Source organism: Struthio camelus, chromosome 8, assembly GCF_040807025.1.
Source record: "Struthio camelus isolate bStrCam1 chromosome 8, bStrCam1.hap1, whole genome shotgun sequence".
Classification (NCBI taxonomy): domain Eukaryota; kingdom Metazoa; phylum Chordata; class Aves; order Struthioniformes; family Struthionidae; genus Struthio; species Struthio camelus.
Window position 1 is genome coordinate 16912344 of NC_090949.1, and position 14467 is coordinate 16926810.

Here is a 14467-nt window from a genome sequence, read left to right on the forward strand (position 1 = left end):
AATTTCCTGCCTGCCCCGCACTGGTATTACAATGTTCCTAATAAACATAGTGCTTTCATAGCTTTATATTTGATTTTGCTGAATTTGCATTCAATTAAAAATCAAATGCAGTTGCAATCACTACTTATGATTTCAACTAAAAGAATGGTTTTATGAGATGGGAATAAAATGGGAGTGACATTTTAAAAGAAATTAATGGAGTTCCCGATACTAGAAGCTTACTTTGCGTTACGACAGAGCGAGCGTAAAACCTTTTTTTGTGCTGCGTGGAAAACGCTACATCACAAACAGGACCCCTATCTGCAGAGCATGTCCTGCCCTGGAGGACTGCCTTTAAATCACTTACTCTTCTGGAGAACGACTGAATCAAGTTCTTGATAAATTGCTCACTGTAATATAACATGCTATTTTAACAGTTTTTACAGCCATCTCACTAATAGATGATAGTGAAGATCAGCCCCAGTAATTTTTGTGTATATGCTACTTAATCATAGTGTTTAAAGGGGAAGCTATACAATAAACATCTAATGAATAGCTTAAGGCAAGTTTATTCTCAAAAGTTATGCAACTATGTTGGCACAGATCAATATAACTATTTATCCCAAAATTGTCAGCATTTAAAAAATGTAGTCATCACTTACACATGTCACTCATTCCCAATGTACATTAGATATGAGTTGGTTATAACAGTTTAAGAAATTTGCAACCTAAATCAATATATATTATTCATAATGAATACGTTCTGTTCTAGAAAAGGATGTATTAGGAATTAAACCATTATTAAATATTTTTAAGGTTATAATCTTTGTCTTGTAGAGGAATGACTTTGCATAAGATATAAAAGAAATTATTGTCATGGATTATTGTTAAAGGAATTCTTTAAAGAAGTGTTTTTTTTAAGGGAGTCGTGCAATATAGATTGAGTTATATTCTGTAGAGATAGACCGTTTGGCTTCTTGCCCAAAGCAAAGCTTTCAAATCAATCCATGGAAATAATTAAAGAATGTATAATACTTTGGTGCCCATAATTGTTGTTGTGCAGAGCTGTAAGTTTAGCTCTACTATGCATGTTGTGCAGCTGTGACAAAAATGTGTGTACACAACAGAGACTGAATTTTCTTTGCTATTTGCTCATGTTAATCTTATGCTACTATATGGTGTTTCTTGTAGCCTTATTTCTTTCTCCATAGTACCTAAATAGAGTAAAAAGAGTATTACATTCTGCAAAAATAGAGTATTATATTCTGCTTTGCAACCATAAGCTGTATGGAATTATCCCTGACTTGTTTTTTTACTGTAACAAATATGACCATTTATGTAAACACTAAATATATAATTGATAGGTTCTCCATCGCTATTCAAATAGCATCTTAATGTGAAGTCGTAACTTCACAATACTCTAGAAAGGGATGTATTGTGTACCCCCCTTACCCCTATTGGGGAGCTTGGGTATCACCCTTTCACCATCTAGAGAGATCAAACAGTAGCTTGTGTGGCAAGGCTGAGAATTTATGTAGCAGAAGTGAGATCTGTACAGCCCAGATTGCAGTTGCCCAAATAATTATCCTTACTGATCAGCTGTTCCTGGGTCAGATGGCCTGGGTGTTTGCGAGGGATCAGGGATCTCGGGATTCCTTTTTTGCAAATCCAAGGTGGTTTATTTTCCTTTAGTTGGAGACACATAGTAACTGTTAGTTGCAACAGGTCCTACAGAACTTTTTTCCCAGTAATTTTCTGCTTATTGGCTGACCCAGCTGAATTTATATATTAGATTTATTAAATGTCTGACTAGCCATAAGCTGCAGAAAACTAAGCAGGCAACCAAAGTGAATAGGAAGAAAGCCCCTCTCCTTACTAGTTTTCCTTTCTGATATTTGAACAGATCCAAAAGCATTTATATTACTTTCCCATTTATACATTTAACTTCAGGATCTTTTGAATGCCAGAGATCACTCTAGCTAGAACAGCCACCAAGATCAGCCATCCACGATTTAGATATATGCAATGTTATTTAGGTGGTAGTAACATCATCAATTTTTTAATTGTATGTGGGATTCACCGTATTCTATGCCAGTTTTATTTCAGATTTAATTCTAGGACGTACTGCACTGTGTAATCCTTTTGGATTTCCGCAACTGTTGCGTTTGGAGCCATCCTACTAGTGCAGAATTCCAACAGGAGTAAACATATGGGGATTCTTCCGTTGTTGGTTTACCCCAGCATTTGTTCCAAGTTTTAAACCAACTGGTGCTGTACCCAGTGGAGTACATCTGTTACAGTTTATTACTAGAAATTTGCAATTCATTTCAGAGCTTACTAAAATAATTATAATATTCACGGCCAAGAGTACTGTGTTAAGCAATTAGGAAAGATGGGCAGAATTTTACTAAAGTCCTGTGCTTCAGGAGCTAATGTCCAGTTTGCACAAGTGTTTTGGGCGCTCAGTAGCCTGTCAACAGCAAGTGAGATGCTCTGACAAGTGAGTTTGAGAACTCAGCTTGAGAAATTAGGGTGGTAACTGAGATGCTGTAAATGACATCCCTTATGTGAGTGACCCTGTTCTATTTTAATTAAGAATGAAACAATTTAGCATAAACCACCACTGAATGCAGTCGGCTGCCACATCTTGCCTGCGGTCCTCAGCTGAGGAGCATCCAAAAACAGAATGGGGCTTTTACTGTTGGAATTGTTGGGGCGCATCTGATTGACCTTCGCTATGGTCCAGAGGGTGTAATAGTGGGAAGGCTGCTAAATCATCTAAGTCTGTTTGAATATTGTACCCTGTGTTTTTTGCGTCTCGGTGCTTCCGACAAGATGGAAATTACTATATTGGATTATGTTTCTATTTATTTATTTGCAGGTAGAGTTTTCAAGTAGGTGAGATTTCCCTTGTGCTTTGTGGGAGGAATGAATTACTGATTAGTCTTGAGTAAGCATTAAATAGTTAACTAGCACATGAACCCTTTGCATTAAAGTCTCCATAACCATCTCTGCAGAAAAAAATCTTTGTATATAGAGCAGACTACTTTATCACCCACTTGAGCAGACTTTTGAAATAAGGAAACATCCTGACATATTTGTAACCCCATCGTATTCATCATTTTCAGTCTCCATATCTCTGTAAGTCAGTCTCGCGCATCTTTGACATATGTAGTAACAGTATAAGCACACCCCTTTCACTACAATGGAGAAGTACAGTGCTAAAGTCAAGACGTTAAAAGGAAGACTTGCAAATCCAATTCCAGGAGCTACAATTAATTGTATTGCTGTTTTGGGTCTCTAGCAGAGACGTGAGTCTGATCTGGCAGTTGCGTACCATTCACATGGACCCCCGGACTTAATGGGCTCAGTTTTGGTGCTAGAAACCTGTCACTTTGAAGAAGAGCTTGTGTTCCAAAAGGCCTATTTTTTTCCATGTTATGCTAGTCTAATGAAAAAGATTAGACTTCATCCTGCCTGTGTCTTCAGCCTGTCACTGCTGGTTAAAAGTATTGCTATATTCCAAACATTGTTTACGTCCTTGCAAATAAAAGCATGATAAGAGAAATAAAATTACTTCACAGTGAAGTTAACTCACCAGTTCACTAGGTGTAGAAACCTGCCCTGTGAAGAGGAAATTGGAATTTATACTGAAATGATGAAGCAGCCATACCTAACCCTGCTGTTTTAAAATCTTTTTACTTCTTTGCTGCAAATAAAACTTGTAAAGTAAAGCAATGTAATGAAATAGAATTACATGTTTTCATATACTGTATCTAATAAATATCCAGGAATGGAAACCATTATCAGGGAGACAGGACTGGCCACTAGATATCACAATGTCCTCTAGCAGTCCTAGAAGTGCCTTTAAAGGTTCAAAAGTTAAATGGTGTGCATAACACATCTGACTAAATTCATACGAATTTAGTCTATAGTACTGAGTCATTTATTTTTGCTTAGTTCTGTAAATAAGTCTGAGGGTGGTGTGATGGTTTAAGAAACTTTGAACTTATCATGTTTTGGAACTCTCTGTTTATATTTTAATGTTCTGTTCCTTCTGCAGAACATTCTGGCTTTAAATCCCCGAACGCAGACTCATGCAACCCTTCATTCAACTGCAGCAAAGAAACAAGTCAAGAAGCAGTGGAAAAGGAATTCTGATAAAAGCTGTTCAGTAAGTACACACTTACTATTGTATCTGGAACATGCAATAAATCATTAAGGTTGACATTTCAGTTGTATAAGCAATTTAGATTTGCGTTTCCTGTGTTGTTAAGTGGCCAAATTTGGCTCATAGTTCTGTTTCTGTGGATATAAAAGTGCTTTGTCATGGGTAACCTGCACTACTTCAGAACCTGTTCATGCCATGCCTTCTACCTTTTGGTGATTTGGTGGGTCTTTGATGCAACTGTTTCCCCTTTTGTTATAGTGGCTGATCAGTCTTAAGCCTCATAGCCAGCTTGTGGAGCAAGCCGTTCTCGCTAGGTAGAGGGCATCAGCTACCTCATCTGTTTCCTGAAGTGTTTTGGACCAATTAATTGCTCCTTTTGTTCCTGTTTTCCAAGAGTAACTCTGAGTAATGTTTCACAGTCCTTCCTGAGACATTTAAAGGTACTATTATTTCAGTACAGAAATAGGGGAACCCATTATACATATAAAGATATACACATATATCTGAGATTAGAATCTAACTCCAGATCTTAGATTTTATGCATTATATTTTTCAGGGAATAAGTTTTTTTAGAATAAATATTTTCTTCATAAACTGGCTAATTTTTTCAGTGTTCCTGCTGTTAGCTATCTTTTTCTCTCTAGGTATTTAGGTTCCTGATCTCAGTGCGATATTTGACTAATCCTATCAGAATTTGTTGTCTCTTTGATCTTTCAGCTGATTAGAAAGCCTGTAGTATATGTCTGCTGTCTTCCTACAAATTCTGCTGCGTAATCCTCTAAACTCGGAGGACTTTCAGATAGGGTACTACTTCATCTCTGTAAACTATTTCCCTCTTGGGTATAATGTTACGATATCTTTTCATAGTGTTAGCAAAAGACTGCTGCTAAGTAGGAAAATAAAAGTTTCATAGTTGACACTGACTTATTTAAAAAAAAAAAAAACAAAAAACCCAAAGTTTCTCAGTTTCTCAAAATCAAAGGAATCCAGTTTCTCCTTTCTGTGAAGACATAACACACCACCAGCATTAACTGCTGGGAGGAGCGACCCAGGGTATCCTCAGTATTTCAGACTTACTCTAATATATTTTCTGATTTTCTAACATTAAAAGAAGGCCTATCTTATCAAACCCTAGCCAATGTTTGTTTGCTTATTTTGTTTATCAAGTTATATAATGCTGTATTAATTGGAAAGTAGCATAGATGCAAGGCTTCAGTTTGTGAACAGAGATGATTGTTTTGGGATGTGTGATACAGTTATTGCCCACAGCTGTCTGTTCCTGCTGCACAGATAGTTGAGCTGCTCAGGCAGCGGCTCCTGGACAGCTGTGATTTACAGCCTTATCTTTTCAGGTGACCTGAAATCAGTTCTGAGCTGTAAACTCATGTGTTTCAGAAACTTTGTGATAGAAGTTCGGGTATCCCTGCAACAGGGCAGGCAGATGCCCACGTGTAGTATCCTCATCAGATATTCCAACAGAAATTATTCTGGTTAGCTCAAACTGTGGCATATATACACTTATATACCCTGCTAGTGGATATTACACATGTACACACACACCACTTTATAAAGCTGGTAGCCTTTAAGATCACTCTTAGTTATCTGTAAGCTTTCGGCCGTATCAGCCATTTCCTTGTTTGATTTTCGTATTCAATTTATTCATACATAAAATGTCTGCTATTTCAGGATTTTGTTGTTAATCATGAAAGCGCTTGACTTTCTAGAAACTCTCTCCTCCCACTTTCTTCCTCTTAGTCTGGTATACCTCATTGTGTCTCAAAAGCTCTTGGGGCCTCAAAGCCTGAACTTCTGGGCTGTGCAAACAGCTCTGGTTTCAGGTTTGTTGCTAGTTTGTACTCCTTGGCTGAATTTTCATTTGCAAAAAGATTCTGAATGTCATCGAATGTTGCATGCTGATGCCTTTGCATAGATTTACAACCTAATCAACAGCACGGTCTTGGAGATCTGTGGAGTTAGGACCTTGCACTGACAAAGGTCTGCACGTGTCTTGCACCATACACCTTACAGTTTTGAAGATCAGAGGTAATCAGAATATGCATATCTGTATAAGATTAGAGGTAATCAGAATATGCATATCTGTATATGTGCAGTGCTTGATCACAGGTGGCTCTTGCACTGTATGTTGTGAATTGTCTGGTAGAAATGTCATGTTACTTAGTATGCAAGTAATGATAAAAAATGTAAAATGCTGGAATAAACTGTGAAGGGGCAGTCAATACTTTTAAGCCAGTAACGGTCCTAATTTTTAGGACTATCAAACATTTTTCTTTATTGAGAAATGTGTAATTGATTTTACAGTGCAAGATTTAGTACCCAGTTTATTCTTCCAGCAGAAAAACTCTACAGAACCAAAATAATTAAACCTAAACATTTGTCTGGTGTCCCATAAAGGATGCTAGCAGAAAGTAAGGCTTTTTTTGTTTTCCAGATCACCATTGATAAGAAGTTGCAGTAAACAAGGAAAATGATAAGATCCTTTCCTAGCTGCCTTAAATTAAAGAAGCTAATTCAGGAAAACATTATGTTGAGTGTATTTTTGAGTCATGGTCTAAAAAGCCATTGGCAGTAGTATTTAGGCCTATTTATGAACAGGTCAAACTTTATTTGGAGTCCACAGGAAGTACACATGCTTGCATTTTCTTAAGGTCTGCATTTGGCTTCTAGCTCTAGGTTCTTTTGAAGCTGTACTGATGCCTGTGTAGAATTACTGTTGGAGGGAGGGTGGGAGTATGAAAATACAAAACTAATTAAATTAACAGCCCTCCAAACTCTGAACAAAAGCTGCATCTGCTGAGGCATACACACAGTGACTTTGTAATGTCTAATATACTTCCAGATGGCAGACTTACATATTTCCTCAGAATAATTACACAAGTGAAATTTTAACTCCTAGCCTTCTCGGAGGCACTTGTGGTTGCCTATTAAATGAGTTCTAAAGTAGAAACTAAGTGTCAATACCTTTCCTCAGCACTGGAAAAGCCTTCTCCTAAGGGAAGGTTCAATTATGCCTAATAATAAGAATTATTATTTTTCTGTGTTAGCAACCAGATTTTGGTCTAAAATCAATTTATAGCAGTAGATGCAAGATCAGTCAGCTTTCCTTTAGAAACTGAAATTCTGATTTAGATTAGGGTGTGTAAACTCCTCATTGCTGAGTCATCCTGGGTAACAGGGCTAAAGCTAAGCCTTACTGCTCGGATGATAACGCCTGAGTCATGCTGACGGGTAGTGTCAACAGATTACACCAGCATGTGGGGGGAAATAAGTGTTCCTGTTGGTCATGAGAAATTAAAGATAGCCATCTCAGAGCTTTTCTGTTTCCACAGTAATAGTGGATCTTAGAAGAGGCAAAATTTTTGCCATTATGTGTCAATTTACAGAAAGAACCTAAGCAAAAGAATGAACTGTGGATGCTGCAAGGACTCTGCTCATTTTCAGGGTTTTCCTAGGTAATCAGAATTGTTTTAGATGTTTGATTTATTTTTTGATATAAAGTTTTCTCATTTTGAGTAGTGACATCACACACAAATACATATGTATATGTATGTTTTGCTTTGGTAGCCATCTCTCTGTACTTTATATTCTCTATACTTTGTCTCTCTGTACTATTTATTTTTTGCTTGTTCACCTTTAAATCATGAATTTTGGGGCATTGTGTGTGTTTGCATTGTTCCTGGCGTAGTAAAGTGCTTGCCTATGGATAGCATTTCTAGGTGTTATTGCCTAAGTTCTGCTTTTACGTGTATAGGTGCAGGCTTGTGGCGTTGGGTTCCAATTCTGTCAGCTTTTTATAAATTCACTAGTCACTGCAGAATTTGGGATACTGTATTCCAGCCTTTTTTGCTAAAGAAATGCTGGAAGCACCTACCAAGAGTGGATGAAAAGATGATGCAAACTCACCTGTAGATTCAGACTTTTTTCAGTTTCTGCCCTTAAATAACAGTAGAAGTTGCTCCAGATGGAAGAGTTGGAAGTATTTCAACAAGACAAGAAAGGCAAAGAGGAAATAGGGCTTAAATTGGTTTGTAGTTAATTGCCATCGCCTGTAACAGTATTGATTTTCTGGCAGTAGTAGCATTGTTCTTTGTCCTTACATTTGCTAAGCCTGATCAGCATTGTGCAATACTGGCCTCTTCCTTGAACAAAATAATTTTTGAGCTGTTTCTTGCAGGGGCATTACTTTTGGACAAGATTCTTTAATTGTTCTATAGTTCTTTTCAGCCATTGGAGAACCAAATTCTTCATCTTATCTTTTTCTGTAGAACTTTAAGGTATGACTACCAGATTGTTCTGTGCTAATGGTGGAGAGCAAGGCGTGCAATTTACTGTAAGATACAACAGACTGTTGCTCTTTAAATTCAGAGAGCAAGGTTTCCTCTCTTAAAACAGTAATAATGAGCATTTGCTAAAGCTTCGGACTGCTTTTCACTGTGATACCATCTCTGTTGCTGTAAATGCTGTGCGTGAACATCTGTAAAAAGGAATTCTTATTAACAGAAAAGTTTGTAATGACCTGTTTTTATACAAATGTCCATATTTACCTACGGAAACCTGTAAGAAATATGCTTTTTCAGCTATAATCAGATTGTTCTTTTAAGGATTGTCATCTGGTCAAATAGATGGAAAAATACCACATGATTTTTGTGCCCCATCAGTTGCAGAGTAATCAAGTTAGAGTTCACAAGTAACTGGATTGAAGCAGAAATTATACAACTTGCAAGCAAATAAACATGAAACCCAGTTCACCCAAAGCCTGAAATCAGAAAGCCTAATGAATAAATGCTTTTTCAGTGAATAATTTGACCATTTCTAGAAACATATTGATGAAAGATTATATATTTATAAGTAAAAATCATCCCAAATGTTGCAAAATAGAGAACACTCATTAAAGGAAATCAACTCAATTATCTTCATAATCTAAATGTATAGTTTACCTTTACAAAATATTTATTTTTGTCTTCATTGCATATGAATATGCAAGTTTAGCTCTCTTCTGAATGGATATACAATGGCAGATGTCTCTCTAATCGCTGCTCTATTCAAACATTAATTGGTAGAACATATGTAGAGTTCTACTAGTCTGAATAGGTATAGGATAGCAGCAGTCTTTTTAATCACATCACTATTCAACCGCTAATTGGTGTGATGATTAAGGGACATTAGAGGGAGCACTTTGACATCTGATTCTGTGAACTGATGTCTGCTCAGGCTGCACTGTATTCATCATGGCCGGACTGATTTCTTAAATAAAATGCTCTGATTCCCAAATGTGGAAAATATTGCATTAGGATCTACTGAGGTGATTAGGGAATTTGAGAATGATTCTTTTATTTAACTAGTGGTTGACTGTATATGCACAAACTATTCCTATGAATAATACATGGATTACTTTGAGTATCTGAAAGAGCAGAGAAGTAACATCAAGAGATTTTTCTCTTTTCTCAAAGTGTCAATAATTAATTATTAATGCAGGTTTTAAAATGTACCAGTTTAATCATTTAGCAGTCAAATTCCTACTCATGCATTTTTTAGATTAACTAATTACTGTGCATTATCTTGTATTGATACCATATGCTGGCATTTATAATGAATTTTACCATTTTACTGAATTAGTGGCTTACATGTTTATATATGATATTACTTATTGACTGTTCTAAGAAATGCATATTATAATACTTGAATTTTCTATTTTATTTTCATGTGAATGTCTCAATAGCTACTAACTTGCAGGACTGTTTCAGATTAATGCTTTTATAGACATTTTCTGTATATCAAATTGTAAATATTAGCTAATGCAAACAGTTCCAAGCCTTTTTTGCCATCTACAAAAGCTTCCTTCTTTGCGGCTCTCCCTGAGTGCTGTGCAAAGCCACCTCTGACCTCTAAATTTCCTCTCTTGATATGCTTCAGGTTTGATGTTGGATGATTCCCGTTCTTATAGAGCAGAGCTCAGATTTTTAGTTCCAAGTGTATTTCTGATTTTCCCCACTTTCCAAATTGAAGTGGCTCAAACCTGCAATTGTTTTATTTTGTATATACATACAAGCCAATATGCAAAATGCTCATCTGTTGCAAATGCCACATTGCAGGTAAGTCTGATCAACTCATTCTCCTTCATTAGAGCTGACCAAATCAGAGGATACAGACAGAACCAGAAGCAGTCTTCCTTAACTTTCAGTTTCTTTCCTGTACCTGCTTAGTTTTGCACTCTTCTAGATGTGGATTTCTATAAATGCATTTTCCTGTAGTTACTGGCTGGAGATAAAGGTGCCACGTTCTTGTGTTGGTACACTGGAAAATAAAATAAAAGCAAGAAGGCTGAGTGTCACTCCCCCCCCCCAGTTTTTTTCTTTTTTTGTTAACCTTTACCTATGCTGGAACCTGAAATACTCCTCTGTTTTTTTTCTCTCCTCTTCTGGACTTGCTTCTCATATAGTGAAAGCGTCATTTCCCTTCTCTTTAGAAGTCTGTTAAAATGATCATGAGTTTCAGGTTGAGCGTTTTTAAGTGCTTGAATATTGTCTCTTGGAGAATCCTGCACCCTTGTTAGCCTGCCAGTAATTACTCACTTCGGATTTATTTATATTGTCTAAGTCCTGGAAGACATCTGCTTACAAGAACTGAAAGGAACTGAGAGGCCAATTTTAGTCTGAAGGAAACAGTAGCTTACTGAATGCCATATTTGAAGCAGGGCTGGTAGCATTGTTGCCTATTGAGTGGTACTGCAAGGTTCATTACAAGACTCTCTTCGTAGTTTATCTGCAACTTCACCATGTATTTGGGCTAAAACTTTTCAAGTACCAGTCCAGTAATATTTTTATTCATGTTGAAAATTACTCTAATATGATTCAAGTGTGCATGAACAAGGCTAGCAGAAAAGCTTGATTTTGACCTTTTAACCAATTCTGACAGTGTTCTATTTGAAAAACTCTAGCATCTATGCGCTTTGAAGCAAGGACCTGTAACAGGCTGGGGATGGAAAAAGTGTGGGTGGTGGTGGTTTGCTGTTGTTAAATGTTGGCAGCTGAATTCCCTTAAGACTGCAACTGTCCTGTGGACCTGTGACAGGAGGAGAGACTGTGGGTCACTGTGCTTCTTGCTGAAGATACTTGGGTTGGTGCTTGTCACTGGAACCTCTCTCTCCCAGACTTTTCCAATATGATTGATAGAAAAAATTCCCACCTCCACTAGACAAGTATTTACACAGTGATGGACACTGCAAGTACTTCTGTTTAGGATAGTTCCTTGAAAAATGTAACGCAGTGTGGTTTGCTGACCAAAGTTGCATCACTGTGTCACTTCCTCAGTCATGACACTGAGGAAATAAGCCGATTTCTGCTGTTAATGAAACAGTTCATGTGGCAGGAGAAAGTACAAAAAACATGCTTTATAACTATATATACACATATAGATGTAAACTAAATTCACATAGGTTCATTCTCTCATGCACTTGCTCATGTGCTCTTGCTCTCATATTTAAAAAAAAAAAAAAAGAAATTGGAGTACTTAACCAGCTTTCAAAGCAGGAAGCAAGCCCTTAGACCATGACCCTTCTACTGAGTTTTTCCTTATCAAGTCTCTTGACAAATTTCTACTCATTTTATCCTACCAGGAGCTTCCTTAAATTTATAAACCTGATGTTTGTGCAAGATGCCTGCTTGGCTACTTCTACTAAAGCGTCTGGACTTCTACTGTGTACTGGGTAACAGTTGTTACTCAGGCATAGACTGTACTTTTGGACAACGCTTCTGGATGTTTCTATAAAGCCTCCATAATTCTTGGAGTAGTTTCACTGTGCTTTGCCATTTTCCTGCATCAAATCTGTCATATAGATCTTAAATTACAAATTGAGCATTGCTGCAAATGCAGTGATTTGTTCTTTCAAACCCACTGCTGACTTGGCAAGAATTGCCAATGAGGCAAAATTGGCTTCCAGCATTTTGTCCATTATGGTGATCAATTGGGACAAACCCAAGTTTTAGTTATATAAACATGCGATATGACAAAGTTCCACTAAACCTTTCACTTAAATTTTCTCTTTCTGGATTTTGGAGCATAGTTGTCAGCTACTGAACTCCATATAATTTTGCTAAATTTTGAAACAAACCATGAAATTTTTGTTCTCTATCTGATAATATTTCCTGTGTGAAAGGCAGCCTGTTGAATATGGAGATTTGTATTTTTGCTGTTTTTTCAGTCTCCATGTGATATGAGGTGATTGTTTTTGGGTATCTTGTAGCAAAATCAACTATCATAGCTGGGTATTTTCCTGCTCCACCTCCCTCTACCTTTGATTCTACACTAGGGATGGATTAACTTTGCATGCATTGTTGTTGTTCCTTAATAGGGTGTAGGTTAGAAGGTTGTACAGAGGTTAGGGTGTAGGTTAGAAGGTTGTACACCCTTCCTTAATAGGGTGTAGGTTAGAAGGTTGTACAGAGACCTCTCAGTCTTATCAGTCTCTGACCAAAATTTGAAATGTGGTCAGAATCTGGGGGCTGTTCAGTAGGTGGTCTTGGCTGTCAGTGGAAAAGTGTCATGAGCTGGTCTTGGTTTGTTCTCCTTTTTGTCCTGTTGCTCTCCACTTAGAGACCATCCTTTTCCGTAAGGGTTCTGCAGAGGCTTCTGTTCTCTCTGAAGGCTTGTTATTCAGGATTCCCATGTTCCTCATTCTGTAATTTTGTGAATGAAGTTGGAGGACTTGACTAGCCCATCCCAGATTTATTTCCCAAAGGCCCAGCTCAATGAAGAGTAGATTGCTCAGTTTCTTCTCACTTAGCTAGGACACTGGCAGCTTTTGCTTTTATCAAATCATTTCTCTCTGCTTTTTTCCTCTATTCCTACCACAGGAGCTATCAGTCAGTGTTTTGGGTGCGCTGTCTGTCATTGCCCAGCTGTGTATCTGTATGTAACTATCAGCATTCCCACCTTAAACTTTTTTCTTCTTACAAAGAAGAAAAGAACAGAACTTAAGTTCTGTTCTACTTACAAAGTTTTTGACTGCTAATGTCTCCAAAGTGAGGCTGGAGTATCCTTCTGAGTAAATCTTTGTTTATAATTTCTTTGTTTTGCTGATGTGCTTTAAACCATTTTTCAGGAGATTGTAATTCTGTGATTTCCAATCTAGACTTGCAGAATGGTTGAGGTTGGAAGGGACCTCTGGAGATCTAGGCTAACCCCGCTGGTCAAGCAGGGTCACCTGGGGCACATTGCCCAGGATCGTGTCCAGATGGGTTTTGAATATCTCCAGCGAAGGAGACTCCTCAGCCTCTCTGGGCAACGTGTTCCAATGCTCTGTCACCCTCACGGGAAAGTAGTTTTTCCTCACGTTCAGATGGAAATGCTTGTGTTTTAGTTTGTGCCCGTTGCCTCTTGTCCTGTCGCTGGGCACCACTGAGGAGAGACTGGCCTCATCCTCTTGACACTCCCCCTTCAGATACTTGTACACATTGATGAGATAACCTCTCAGTCTTCTCCAGGCTAAACAGGCCCGGCTCTCCCAGCCTTTCTTCAGAGGAGAGATGCTCCAGTCCCTTAATCATCTTTGTAACTCTCTGCTGGACTCTCTCTAGTAGTGCCATGTCTCTCTTGTACTGGGGAACCTGGAACTGGACACAGTACTCCAGGTGAGGCCTCACCAGGGCTGAGGAGAGGGGCAGGATCACCTCCCTCAACCTGCTGGCAACATTCTTCCTAAGACACCTCAGGATACCATTGGCCTTCTTGGCCACTAGGGCACATTGCTGATTCATGGTCAACTTGTTGTCCACCAGGACTCCCAGGTCCTTCTCGGCAGAGCTGCTCTCCAGCAGGTCAGCCCCCAGCCTGTACTGCTGCATGGGATTATTTCTCCCCAGGTGCAGGACCTTGTGCTTGCCTTTGTTGAACTTCCTGAGGTTCCTTTCTGCCCATCTCTCCAGCCTGTCCAGGTCCCTCTGAATGGCAGCACAGCCTTCTGGTGTGTCATCCACTTTTCCCATTTTTGTATTGTCAGCAAACTTGCTGAGGGTGCACTCTGTCCCTTCCTCCAGGTCACTGATGAATATATTGAACAAGACTGGACCCAGGACTGACCCCTGGGGGACACCACTAGCCACAGGCCTCCAACTTGACTCTGCACCACTGACCACAACCCTCTGAGCTCGGCCATCCAGCCAGTTCTCAAGCCACCTCACCGTCCACTCATCTAGCCCACACTTCCTGAGCTTACCTAGGAGGATGTGATGGGAGACAGTGTCCAAAGCCTTGCTGAAGTCCAGGAAGACGACATCCACTGCTCTGCCCTCATCTACCCAG

The 14467-nt window shown here is 38.5% G+C and overlaps 1 protein-coding gene across 13 annotated transcripts in view; it reads left to right on the forward strand.

Moving 5' to 3' along the window:
- The window catches only part of DPYD (dihydropyrimidine dehydrogenase), a 386630-nt gene that overhangs the window by 18045 nt on the left and 354118 nt on the right, over nucleotides 1-14467 (forward strand). For all 13 annotated transcript variants that reach the window (XM_068952361.1, XM_068952354.1, XM_068952355.1 and 10 more), the window contains exon 2: nucleotides 4043-4153. In XM_068952361.1, coding sequence (XP_068808462.1) covers nucleotides 4043-4153 — 111 coding nt within the window. The remainder of the gene's footprint in view (nucleotides 1-4042; nucleotides 4154-14467) is intronic.